Source organism: Semicossyphus pulcher, unplaced genomic scaffold (genome assembly GCF_022749685.1).
Source record: "Semicossyphus pulcher isolate SPU_LCO1_2020_fin unplaced genomic scaffold, fSemPul1.0.p SCAF_11, whole genome shotgun sequence".
Classification (NCBI taxonomy): Eukaryota; Metazoa; Chordata; class Actinopteri; order Labriformes; family Labridae; genus Semicossyphus; species Semicossyphus pulcher.
Genome location: NW_027211615.1, coordinates 9987154 through 10000931, shown reverse-complemented (window position 1 = coordinate 10000931; position 13778 = coordinate 9987154). Strand labels below are relative to the sequence as shown.

The following is a 13778-nucleotide window of genomic DNA, read 5'->3' as shown; positions in this document are numbered from 1 at the left end:
TCTGCAGACCCTTCTGAATTTTGCAATTATGTTTTTTTCTGTCTGTTTTTTGCAGGTCATGGATGAAATCACGCAGCAGAATCTTGGAGATTTAACTACAACTAATGTGAAGAATCACTGAGGAGCGTCATCAGGAGTTTACCAGGGACATTTCTTTCTCTTTGGATTCAGTTGTTTCTATTAAAGCTCCAGCTTTTATTCTGTAATTGATAAAAAATCTGCGATGAGAAAAAGGCAAAGCAGAGAGGATTCAGTCAAAGTGCTGATGTGAATAATATCCGGCTAAAACAAGGAAGGATTTATACGTGACCCGGCGCCGACATGAAGGAGAAATCCAAAACGGCCGCGAGGACTAGAAGAGAAAAGGAGAACAGTGAATTTTATGAACTGGCTAAAATGTTGCCTTTACCGTCCGCCATCACGTCCCAGCTGGACAAAGCGTCCATCATCAGGCTGACGACGAGTTACCTGAAGATGAGGATTGTTTTCCCTCAGGGTGAGACATTGAACGCACCACTATCAACGCTGCTGTCATTTAACTTTCTCACGTCAGTTTAAGCAGCAACATCCTGATAGGGCCTATTTTTTATACTCTCTTGTATTTTTAATTTATATGATAAATATACAATTATTTTAGTGACGTGGTTGCGTGACGTTACGGTAAAAAAAAAAGTTGAAGAAAAATAGATTTTAAGTGAAGAAAATAAATTATTACAAAAATAAAAATAAAATAAGGTTAATAAATAAAAAAAGATTCCACAGGTCTGTATTATTCTGTTAAAACATTAACGTACATATTTTTCCAGTGTACCATAAATTCCATATTATAAATCATTAATATATGAGGAAAAACCTTATTATAGTGATGTCATTGAAAATTAAACAAATAAGGACATTTTATCTTATAGACGTACTTTAAGCCATAAAGACAATATTATATATAGAATATTATAGGGACACTATATTTGTCTGTGAGCTTCATGGAGTCTTTACAAACGGATTATGTTCGTTTTTAATTCAGTGTCTAAAGGAGACGATCTGCCTCCATCTTTTACACAGCTCCTCTCTGCAGGCTTCTTTCAGTGCGTGACTGAGAACCAGGCGAACCAATTATACATAAAAAGACCCTGCATGGCTTCTAATCACACAGAGCCATGTGAGCAGGAGGCACACACACACAGAGAGACACACCGTCTTACACATGCAGCAGCTTTGTGTAAGAAAAATGATTTTAATGATCTCCCATGAAACCAAACAGAAGCCTACGTCTTTACTGCCCAATGTAACATGTTTATGAGAGCAACGTACTAATATGTCTGACACAAAAGTAGACGAAGTAAAGGATAAAATAATGACAGGAAAAAAATGATTAAGTATTCTTCCGCCGAAAGATCATTTTTTGTTGTACGTCCTTTTTTTTTTGAACACCCTCTCTTCAGGCGGAGTGATATTACGCTACATGCCTGACAGCGGAGACTTATTTTCATTTTCATTTGCAGCAGGGAGGCGAACATCTGTAATTTATTGATGATACCGGAGCTCCATGAGATTTCTGATGAATTTCAATGAGCAGCGCTGTGACAGAAACTCGAGTCATGCTTTGTTCCACTTCTCACTGAAAATAGTGCGCTAGCATGCTACACTGGCGGATTTACAGGACACAACAAATCTAAAGAAAGACGTATGTGGTTATATTTAGGGAAGCGTTTAAATTCTGCATTTTTACAATAATAATAGCTTTCCTATTGTAATATTATCCTGTCATTTAAATTGTGTCATCACTTCAGAATGATTTCGTGTCTAAATTACATCGTTTTAAGAGGCACGTGGCCTGCGCATGCACCTTGTAAACACCAACAGATAGCTGAGGTTCATGTCTGTGCAACATGTGACACACTGGACAGGACTGTAAATGCTTTAACACTAAACAGGCCTTTTAAACAGGCACGCCTGTGGCTACAGAGTGAGTGTGTGTGCCTGTGTGTGTGATACAGAGAGAGAGAGAGTCCTACATTTTTCAGTAAGCTAACTGTAATAATAACAACAATAATAATGTATAATTGTATTTCGAATAGCCATTAAATACATTTTATATTTATTAATAATAATAATAATAATGTATAATGACATATATGATAGCAGCATTATTTGACTGTGTGCAGGTCTGGGTGAAGCGTGGGGTCATACAAGTCGAAGATCTTTGGACAATGTTGGACGAGAGCTGGGATCTCATCTACTGCAGGTAGATGTGTTTTAATTATCAGCACATTAGGCTGAGTGATTTGCACAGAGAGAATAATTTACTGTGTGTTGGTCGGTGTAAGTCGCACTGAGAGCTAACTGTGGCCTGTGGTTTTATTCGCAGACGTTGGACGGATTTATCTTCGTTGTGGCTCCTGATGGGAAGATCATGTACATCTCAGAGACCGCGTCCGTCCATTTAGGACTCTCTCAGGTCCGTTATGTTTAAGTTTGATTTTTTCCCCCCTGCATCCTTTTATTAAATAATCAACCTCCATCCTCCTGTCCTTACGCGTTCATTACCTGAGTTATTCCAACAGGTAGAGTTGACCGGGAACAGTATTTATGAGTATGTCCATCCTGCCGACCACGACGAGATGACCGCCGTGCTGACGCCACATCAGCCCTACCACTCACACTTCGTCCAAGGTAAAATACACCTCCCCTCTAAAGCCTTCCATTTAAAAATCCATCACGTTTATTTGCAATTAAATCCAATATTACTACGTGTAGAATCAGCGTGTGGGGATTAGAAATGCAGCGGATGTGTGTGGATGTAACAGATGGGGCACAGATGCAAATAGAGGCTGCGCCACTGTGCGTAATGTGACATGCTTTTTGATACCGTAAAAAATACGGTTTATTTTTCTGTATCTATTATTGTATTTTCATGCGTTATATTTTACACAAGTATAGCGTTTACTTTGTCATCATAGCTTATCGTTAATAAAATCGAGTCGTATTAAAAAATCCGTGCGTCATGGTGCAGTTGGAGACGACGTTTCCAAATACGCAAAAAGCACAGCGACAGTCTGAGAGCTTCTTATTTTATCTGATTCAAATTCTCTCATGCTTGAAATATTTCCCCCCCCCTTTCAGAATATGAAGCGGAGCGCTCTTTCTTTCTGCGGATGAAATGTGTGCTGGCAAAAAGAAACGCAGGCCTGACCAGCGGTGGATACAAGGTAGGCAATGAGGCTTTAGCTCTGGTCTATTACATCTAATTAACTGCTTATTAATTAAAGAAATAATTAATTAAAATCAAGTAATAATTTTAAGAATTTAATGGATAAAATGGAGACCTATATTTAAATTGTTAACTTTGATTTTCATCGTTTTTATTCTGTATTTTGATATAAAAAAATGTAAGTTGCTGGAATGTATTTGTATGATATTGTATTTAATTTATTTTAGAGTTTCTTTATCTACATTAATTTTCCTCTCCTCACCATTCATGTACCTCCACCAGGTGATCCACTGCAGCGGCTACCTGAAGATCCGTCAGTACAGCCTGGACATGTCCCCCTTCGAGGGCTGCTACCAGAACGTGGGTTTAGTGGCTGTGGGTCACTCGCTGCCGCCCAGCGCCGTGACGGAGATCAAACTGCACAGCAACATGTTCATGTTCAGAGCCAGTCTGGACATGAAGCTCATCTTCCTCGACTCCAGGTGCACACATTGTTTTTTCTTATTCAGTGTTGTTTTAGTGCAAAGCATTTACATTTTTGTCCTATGGGAAGGGTAAAGTAGTTCTTAGAGGAACTGAATAACACAACAAATACACACAAATCCCCGCATCACTCTGCATATTTTTAACAGCTGCTTAACTCCTCTCCAGGGTGGCCGAGCTGACAGGTTACGAGCCCCAGGACCTGATCGAGAAAACCTTGTACCATCACGTCCACAGCTGTGACATCTTCCACCTCCGCTGTGCACACCACCTCTGTGAGTCACAACCTGCTCTCTATTATGTTTCTACAACAGGCCCGGCTGACTGTAACTGCTCAGAGAACCTGCTGCAGACAATCACACACACAAACGTGCGTGCCGTTAATTACGTTAATCTCTGTCTTGTGTCTGATTCTTTTCTCCCCCTCAGTGCTGGTAAAAGGCCAAGTCACCACTAAGTATTATCGTTTCCTGGCCAAGCACGGCGGCTGGGTGTGGGTCCAGAGTTACGCCACGATCGTGCACAACAGCCGCTCGTCGAGACCCCACTGTATCGTCAGTGTCAACTATGTCCTCACGTGAGTCTTATGAAATATTCCCATCCAAAAAACACACGTCTTTAGAGAACTGACTAATTTAAGACAAAAAAAAATATATATATTTTTTTAAACATTCTATTTATGGAAAAGGTCTCATTATTAATTATGATCCTGAATTTTAGATTTCAAGCTGTTACACTTTTGGTCTGAAATCCCTAAAATTACAGCTACGTAAACACAGTAACACACAGCTTAAGTGGCTATACGGGGCTAAAATCAGCTGCATTTTTAATGGTGTTTGCAGAGGGAACATCGTTGAATATTTAACTAGATTAAGCAAAAATCACATCGTACACTCCTGTGATCCGTGCTTGAAGCTCGCTCTATGATACGATGGCTCTTTGTCTCTCGGAGAGATCCTTCTCTTTATCCCTCCGTAGCCACTCTGTACAAATCCACGGAATACTGCGGGGCTGCAGGGCTCAGGCAGTTGTGTGTTATGAGAGCACAAAGCACACTAAGGCCCTCTGAGACAGCAAGACAAACACCGGGGTCCAACCCCATCAAAAAACCTCTACTGTCACCATCGATCTGCAGGCCGAGGAAAGCAAAATCGATCAAACGGGGAACTAGGAATCAATAGCCATCTCATAGCTGGAGCACATGTTGGATTTTGCTTGTTAGGTTTGGTTGATCCACATGTCGCTTCTCTGTGCATGTGTGTGTTTGTGCGAGTCTGTGTACGTGCGTGCATGCATATGGCTGCACTCCGGGTATCGATTTCTTCAATGCAGTAAGAAGAAAACAAAGTAACTACATTAAAACGACACTGAATTTACACACCAAAATTAACTCTTACAAGAAAGTAGCCTAATGCTAACAATTAGCATTAGCACAAAAAACAACTACGTTTAAAAAACAAACAGCAATTCAATCACAGCGCCCCGACAGCATTTTAACCCAGCATGAATCCATTAATAAATCATGTTTAGAGGTTGCCTGGTGGCGTATTTCAGACACGAGGTGCTCTGACATTGACCCCGAGGTGGAATTCGGCTAACACAGCTGAGTTTGCACAACGGCCCGACATTATTGGCTCAGACATAAGTCAGCCAGGGCACAGATAGGATGCAGAAGCAGCAACCGCAACTATACCTGCAAGAGCAAATAACACTCACACTGCGCACCGGCTCTCCAAACACAGCCTTTCCCTGGAGGTGTTGTACATGAAGAATGGGTCATATTTAGAGTCATATTAAAGAGGCGGGCTGCGCGGGGTCAGGGATGGGCCACAGGGTTTAAAATGCCAGGCAGCTGCTATTACATACTGTTGATGTGATAAGTTAAGAATAGGCTCATGTTTGCTGAACACTTGACACAGGAGCCTTTTTCACTCCCTCGACTGTGACACTTGGATCGAGTTCAGCCACAGGACAGTGGGTTAAAGTGTCAAAGATGGTGCTCAAGCTGCTTGCACAGATATATGTAAAAAAGACGCCTGTATTATACATACAAATGTTTTTTTTATATACGATTTTTGCAGACATGGTCTTGCACAGATAGTTTTCATACACATGCATGTCTTTCCCTGCACACTGCTCTGTGGCTTGTCTCGAGCAATGGTTGTATGCAGGAAAAGAATGATTAACTTTCCTCACAGTGTCTGTTGTTTTTCTCAGAAGTGGCAGAGCTTAATCCCTTGAACTTATCTTAAATGTTGTTTTCACTTTTCGTAGTCCTCACGTCATTCGTGGCATTAAACGTTTGTTTGTTGTATAAGTCTGTGCTGCTATCTTCATTCAATATTGGTCGAGACGTCTGCTGCAGACTTATTACTGATAATGCCACCAAGACTGTATTACAAAGAAAGAAGGTGGCCTTAACATTCGGGGGGGGGGGGACTGCTAGCTTAAAGATTTGAGAAACTCTGAATCCATTTAGGAGATCTGTAGGGAAAGGTGAACAAGGAACACTATGCCCTCCCTTAACAACATTCCAAGTAATGTTGACCGTCAACACTACAATGAAGCTACTTGTGGCCTACAGCTGACAATGCAGACAAGTTGAAAACCAAGAGTCTACAACCATGCTAGGGATTGTAAGCGGTTGACAATGCTATCATGTGGATGTTTAGCAGGTACCATTTCACCTGTGGCACCATCTTAGTTTCATGAGTTAGCATGCTAACATTTGCCAATTTACAACCTCAAGCACAGCTGATGCTGACGGGATTGTCATTAGTGTTAGAGTTGTAACGATTAATCAACAATTGAAACAAAAATGAAATAATTTGATGATTTTTGATTGATTTTTGAATGATTTTTTTTCAAGCATTTTCTTTGCATTTTGAGCTGTGGTTTGACAGAATATGCTTATCCATGCTTATCTCTAATTTAGCAAAATGCAACCCTAATTAGTTTGCAGGTATTTGGTCACAAGTATTGCACAAATCCTGATTTTGACATGCTGGTGCGTCGTCAGAGGTACCAGAATTTATACCAAATTTTATGGCAATCCATTCAGTAGTTGTTGAGACATTTCACTCAATAAAGAAAGAGTAAACCTCAAAGTAGCCGTAAATGCAAGGGACAGGAATCCATTCAATGGTTTAGAGATATTCCAGTCTGGACCAAAGTGGTCGACGGACTGGCACTGCCTTTTCTAGAACAGATAGCATGTCTAGAGAGTCACACTGGATAAATATGGGTTAAAACTGGGTCTTTATCTGTAACATATATTTTGTTTTGTCAAAAGGGATACGGAGTATAAAGGAATGCAGCTGTCCTTGGACCAAATGAGCCCAACCAAGCCTGCCTTCCCTTACGCTGACACCCACAGTGAAGACAGGAAGAGCACCAAGTCACGTCTGACCCCAGCGAAGGCCAAAGCCAGAGTGTCACCCTACCCGCAGGTAATAAACAGCTTGTTCACGGGGCTAAATCGAGAAAGGAGAATTGGTGCTGGCTTGTTTGTTAAAAAGAGGGTAACAGACTCACAGAACTTTCTTGTTTGTGTCTGCAGTTTTCAGCTTTCAACCAAGAACGTTCTGAGTCAGACCAAGACAGCCAATGGGGAGGGAGCCCGCTGACAGATGCTGCATCTCCTCAGCTGTTGGATCCCAGTGAACCTGCCGAGGCATCTTGTGCCTACCGACTGTATCCAGAATCAGGCTCCCTTTGCTATGGCCTGGGTCTATCAGAAGACGACCTCGCCCATGCCCAAGCACATCCTCACACCACCACCTGCGACCGCGTACGATGCCAGAGCGGCCGCTACTTCCTTGGAACCCCCCAGTCGGGAAGGGAGATGTGGTGGGATGCCACGCGCTCTGTGCTCTCCCTGCCGAAATCATCAGTGGAAAACAGCGAGGGCTACGAAATCACTTCCTACCATGGAGCCATTCACGGTGAGGTGTTAGGGTTGAGACCATAACCATCTGTCTCTGGAAATAGCTCTGGCCTAGCTTCTCCTGATAGCTGTTTTCCAAATGTTATTACGGGCCATGCTAAGTTGTTTATGCCGTCTCTTGCCAGTGTGGCGATTGCTACCATCTGTTCAAAAATTGCCTGCAATTGAAAGCCAAGTTATTTCACTTCCAAACAGGGAATCAACCCCAAGTGTGCTTCTGCCAAGAGATTCAGTCTAACACACCATGATTCTAAATGCTTTTGAAGAAGAATTACACATATTACACAGGCAACTCTTGGTTGTGCCACTGGCCTTCAAAATATGAGAAGAAATATAGGGTATAGACCATGATATATGAGGTTTTTGCACACTTTGTAAATGCAGGCAGAAAGGATCAAATTACTCATTAACATGATGTCATTCATTGATTCCACTGTTTTAAAATGTAGCAATTGAACTCTCCTTACAGGACGGGGTCACTGGGATGAAGACAGTGTAGTAAGTTCACCTGATGGAGGCGGGTCCACCAGTGATTCAGGTGAGCGCTACCATGGTGACCACTTCCGGGCCACTACGCGAGAGCCCAGCAAGATGGAGACCCTGATCCGAGCCACCCAGCAGATGATCAAAGAGGAAGAGACTCGTCTGCAGCAACACAAAGCGCCATTGGACGTCTCTGGCCTCGCCAAAGCTCACAGCCCTTGCTTCTCCTCCTCGCTACCGCATCACTCCCAGCTCAACATGCCCAGCGTGGTGTGCCGCGGACCAGGAGCCCCCAGCATCGACCTCTCCTCTGAACGCCTCCATCACCGGGACGCCGTCAAAGTGCTTGGTCCACATGACAACGACGAAAACACGACTAGTCCGGCATCTCTGTCTCGTCTCAGTAGCCCCAGCTCTGATGGGATACCCAGATCAGGCCTTTCTCTCACCAAAGACTACATGCAGACGGATCTGTCCCCCCACCCTCCACAGCCCCAAGGGAGTCCACTGCTGTATACAACGCAGGAGAGGCAACCACTTGACAGGCAAGCTGCTTATGCTTTGACTGGGTACTCCTTGGAGCACCTATACGACCCGGAGAACCTACGGAGTTACTCAGGTCTTGCTTGTGGAGGAGTCCAGTATGATGTGGCGTCCCATGTGAGGATGCAGGCCGAGCAGATGCAGGGACACAAGGCTACCTCGGTTATCATAACCAATGGGAGCTGACGATACCTGGTGCAGATAGGTCCTGTTCTCTAGAGGAGGATGTTATAGGAAGGTGGTGCTTTGTGCACAAGAAAACACTGACCAGGTGCTTGATACAAATGGAGGGAAGGGACAATGAAAAAAGAATGAAGTACCTGTGCTTGGCTTGTACAGGACAATAGGTGTTAGTTGGCCTTTGTATCACACCATTGTCCACCATTGGAGTCTTCAAGAAGCGACATTAGGTATGCCACTTCGCAGGCCCGGCGTTTGCTCCCTTACATAGGAGTATAGTGTTGTTTTAATGGTGGTGAACTGAACTTACCTCCCTGCCAAAGGCGACCCAAGTCCCGAGTCTGGTTAAACATCAAACCAGTGTTTCTGTTCCAAATGTCTTACGCACCATTGGCCATGTGAGTTAATCTGTCCTGGACACAATTTCCAAAGGCAGTAAGAAAATGTGTTGTTCCATTGCCCCTTCACCTTAAGACTCCTTCACACAGAGCGTAATGTTTCACACATGAAGTGCAACATGGGAAAGGCAGGCGTTTCACTATTGTAAGATGTCAATGTTTCTGGTATTTATTTGTCAGTGGGCTGTTTTCTGTATGTGTCATTTCTTTCCTGTCCAAGTAGAATCTTTATTGGTCGAATAAAATTAGCTTTGGTGTTTTTATAACACCACTATTAGGTTAAAAAAAATGAGTGTGTAAAAACAGAAAGAAAAAATTATTCTGATATGTAAAAGTGTAAAATAACGGAGTCAACTTCAAACAGTTTGAATGTGAATGCCCTCATTTAGAGCGCAAAGAGAGATTACAAACACACAAGTAATCTCCTAATGCCCACAATTCAGTTGTGGCTGAAACAATATTATTTACATATCAGGGTATAGTTTTCCTGTTTTTACCTCACTTAACCGTTACCCAACTTATTAGCATATGCAGAGTTTGCTTTAAACTCTGAAATCCCGCTGAACATGAAAATGTTCTCAAACGAACCCGTTCATTTTTGTCTTTGCTGGTTTTTGTTTTGACAGCCTAAAGGGTTTAAATAATTGATACAAACTAAAAAAAAAAACATGTTGAATGTCTTTTGTTTCTATTTAATTTAATGTAAATATCATCACACAATGAACTTTTGGAAAAGAAGTTACAAGATTATTTATTAATTGGTTTTAAAAAGTCTCTTAAATCTGAATACAGTTGCAAACAAAGAACTTTTGTCTGTGTTGACTTTTGTCCTACAACTATTACCTGTCAAATCTACTTTTAATGAATACACACATGATGCAGCTGCCTCAGAATAACTGCATTTATGAACATTCTGTTAATATGCGTAGATGTTTATCCAATGTGAATCAGTTGGACAGCTTGTGCAATGCACTTTGAGATTAATACATTTAAATATAAATATAGATACTAAGTTAAGTTAGTATTACCCACCCCACTTAGGTTTATAAGACACTTGGCTATTTATCACACGTTATAAAATGTAGCATAAAACACACTGTAGATATAGACAAAGCTAAAAGCATAAAGGATGGGTCAGGAGTCCTTCTATATTTTTGTTGCCTATTTTATTGTCAACAAATCCTTTGAACATGCTAAAAGCAACAATGCAAAGATGTACAACTTCAACAGAAGGACATAAATACATTTTGAAAAACTTAATTTAACTTGAGTACAAAATGTTTTTGCAGGGAACTATTTTCAGTTGCTAATTTATACACATTTGGTTCTCTTTGGGATTGACTCTAAAGAAACATGTTTACCATAATGTTGCTTATTAGGCGGTCTTAGAAAAAAAAGTGTCGCACACTAATGTACTTCTTTTACTGCAGCGAGAGTTTCCAACAAGACTGCATCTGAAATATTTGGATGTGCGTTAAAGCTTTTTCTGATACAACAGTGGAGCTTTACAACACAGAGGAATAACACGTATCAGGTTATGGATACATAGAAAATTCTTTTTTGTTTTCAATGGATTTGTTGACAATAATTTATAATATATAATATGAAAGGCCTCATGCCTAATTTTTTTTAGATATACCTAACAGCAATTAATCAAAGGGCCGTATTGTAGCACATTATTACACAAGTCATTACAACACAAACTGCTAGTGTTGCCGAGCTGTCACGTTTTAAATGTACTTGCAGCAGCACGTTCCTGTTGTTTGGAGTAGTTGAACTTGCACGTTTAGCCGCTCTGACCTCTGCTTGGAGGCAAATTGGCTGCCATGTTTTTTAATATATGTAAGTTATTCACATGTAGCTGGAGCGCTGGCCAGCCTGCCTGCCTGGCTGTCTGAGCTGGGAGGGACCTGGACCCGGTCTGGGCCTGGATGCAGAGCTCCCATCAGTCACCGCTGACGTGACCAAGTGATGGTCTGCCAGATATCAGAGCTGCTGTCATTCCAGGAGGTGGAACTACTACGCTGCTGTTGACATCACCGAGGTTTGGGAAGGGTGTGTGCGTGTGTGTGAAAGTGTGTGGGAGTGTGTGTGTTTATTGCTGAGACACTTCAATAATGGGAGTTTTTTTTCCCTCTAAACACTGGGGCTTTTGCCTGATGTGCCCTGAAGGCTTTCACGTGTGGAGTCAGCTACAAATGTGGCCAAACACTGGGCCCTCTGCCCAGACTCTGCACACTAACATACTGCTCCCCACCCCTCCACCAAAGATCCTCTCTGCCCCACCTCAGTCCTATAGAGAGAAACAGGCGATTACAGAGTCTCAGAGAGGAAAAAAGAACGGTTTTCTAACAGATTATTAGAAAAAGAGGTCAGAGGTCCAAAAGGAAATTGTACTTTTTATTTAAATAAAAGTAGCAACACCTAATTTATTACCCCATAGCAGAAAAGGGCACCCATTGAAGACTTAACTCAATTAGAAGTAACTAATGTAAAACTAGATTGAAGTGTCAAAAGTAAAAGTACTCATCATGCACAATTACAGTTTGATAGTTTGCGTTATTTGTTTGGATTATTGTTGATTTAATAATGTGTTTAATGTTTTAACTGGTAAGATGGAGGTAATTTAAACTACATTATGAAGTGTTTTCTAATTTAAAGTAATAATCTTGAAGATTTTCATGTAAATAAATGTCTGTTAAGTCTCTATCTATCGCTGAATGAGGTAATACAATGGTGATTGAGCCTATGGCCCACTGATGAAGGCTTTTGCATTTGCAGAATTACGGACTGGCTGTCTGTGGTGACTTTTGTGGAAAAAAAATCACAAGCAGCGCCCAGTTAGTGATGTGTTTTCCATCAGCCAGCAGTGGTTGGTCTGCCAGAGAGGGTAGGCGGAGCTAAGCGGCTGCTTTTCCGATATCTGCAAGTGTTGCGAGTAAACAGTAATCTACTATGGCTGAACAAACAAAGAAAAGATGGATGACTACAGATACAACTTCAACAATAAGTGAAAATCCAAAGAAAAAGAAACAGGAAAGGAAAAGAAAAGAAAAAATCTTAAAAGGAAAGCGACCGTCAGCGAGGAAAATCAAGAGTTACAACAGGAGCCAACCATGGACGTCACACATGCAATTTGTCTGGATATCTCGCGAGTGTGCTCCCGCATTTACCGTATATCACCATAGGTGTCGCCAAAGAGAACGAAACTGAGATCTTCGCGATTACCACTTACATTTATATATAATAAAACTGATACTCAAGTGACGTACCAGAGTATTGAGTTACTTTTCATCACAGACAAATACAACAGAAGGAAGGAGTCTGCAGAGTGAACACATTAACAAAGAGGACATTCATAAAGTGAAACAAGTAAAGAAATTTAAGGACTGATATAGAGTTAAGTGGAGAATAGCAGGTGTTAAAATCAACCAACGATAAAACAAATGATTTGATGTCGTCATTGTCAGAACAGATGTGTCAATCACTTCCTTACTTGCAGGAAGCCCAACATAAAGAACTACGCCCTTACAAAATAAAAGCATATTTGCTGTTATTTAACTACTAAGCTACTTCAAATAAAAAGCAGGAGTGAATCAGCGTTTTTAAACCACAAAGCAGATAAAGAAGCTGTGTCGTGCAGTCGGCTCAACATGGAGGTAACCTACAGAACCACGGGAGCGAGAACCCCGGGCGGAAGGAGAAATAGATCCTAACTCAGCAACGACCACAGAATGCGAGCGTGCAGGTGGTGAGGCTCAGAATAGCCTCTGAATGTCTGTGTGATTGATGTCAGGCCCCGCATTGAGGCCATACTGCATATTCATACATCAATTAAAGTGTTTCCTCACTCGTGCCTCCATAATTCAACCCAGCGCTTTGTGAGGAGTCGTCCTTATGAAGCCGCTTCAGAGCAGAGGAGGGGAAAATGCTTCAACATGTTTTGTGTGTACTTCATGGCCTTTATCTTATGATTGTTTAAATCCTGAAATTTACTGCTGGGAAATTGCAGCTTCTACATATTTTACTTAGATGTAAAGAAGCGTAAATTTCCCCTGCAGCAATCAAACCTGCACAGCTGCCTGTGAGTCACCTGTGAGGGCAGAGCAGCACAGGACCTGGGAAAATCATTGAAGCAGGGCGCAGAGCGACACCTCCGCAGCAGACCTCGTTGCACCAGGACACATTTAGATGTTCTGATCGGGTGGACCAGGATATTGAGGTCATTGGTCGATCTGATTGGCCGAGCCTGGAGACTGAGGTCAGTCTGCAAATTGGAGAGGAAATAAGGTTCGCCTTTGTGTCACAGCAGCTGATTAGCGAATGTGGCTTAGAAAAGATCTTGCTAATTACAGGCAGAGTTAAAAACAGACATGCACTTTAAGACATTATAATGTGATCTCTTCACTCTTGTGTTTTAATGACTTTCTTTTCTGGTTTCACCTGTTTAATATCTATTTGTTCAACAGTTTGCAATTTAAGGACAAAGCTGATGATCATTTATAAAATCCAATGCAAAAATCTAAACAAGCCATGT

At 41.7% G+C, this 13778-nt stretch overlaps 1 protein-coding gene across 1 annotated transcript; it reads left to right on the top strand.

Moving 5' to 3' along the window:
• Positions 1-321: 321 nt before the first annotated feature.
• On the top strand, positions 322-8849 carry LOC138585084 (single-minded homolog 1-like). The gene is made up of 11 exons (XM_069657318.1): positions 322-496; positions 2163-2242; positions 2366-2455; positions 2562-2670; positions 3121-3206; positions 3491-3690; positions 3860-3966; positions 4121-4268; positions 6984-7140; positions 7251-7635; positions 8107-8849. The coding sequence occupies exons 1-11, from the start codon at positions 322-324 to the stop codon at positions 8847-8849; spliced, it is 2280 nt and encodes a 759-aa protein (XP_069513419.1).
• Positions 8850-13778: the final 4929 nt, after the last annotated feature.

Excerpts from the sequence above, each read along its gene's own strand:
- LOC138585084 (XM_069657318.1), top strand. The coding sequence starts at position 322 with ATGAAGGAGAAATCCAAAACGGCCGCGAGGACTAGAAGAGAAAAGGAG. Across the intron at positions 2,456-2,561 it reads TCCATTTAGGACTCTCTCAG|GTAGAGTTGACCGGGAACAG; the intron begins GTCCGTTATGTT and ends TTATTCCAACAG. Across the intron at positions 7,141-7,250 it reads GAGTGTCACCCTACCCGCAG|TTTTCAGCTTTCAACCAAGA; the intron begins GTAATAAACAGC and ends TTGTGTCTGCAG.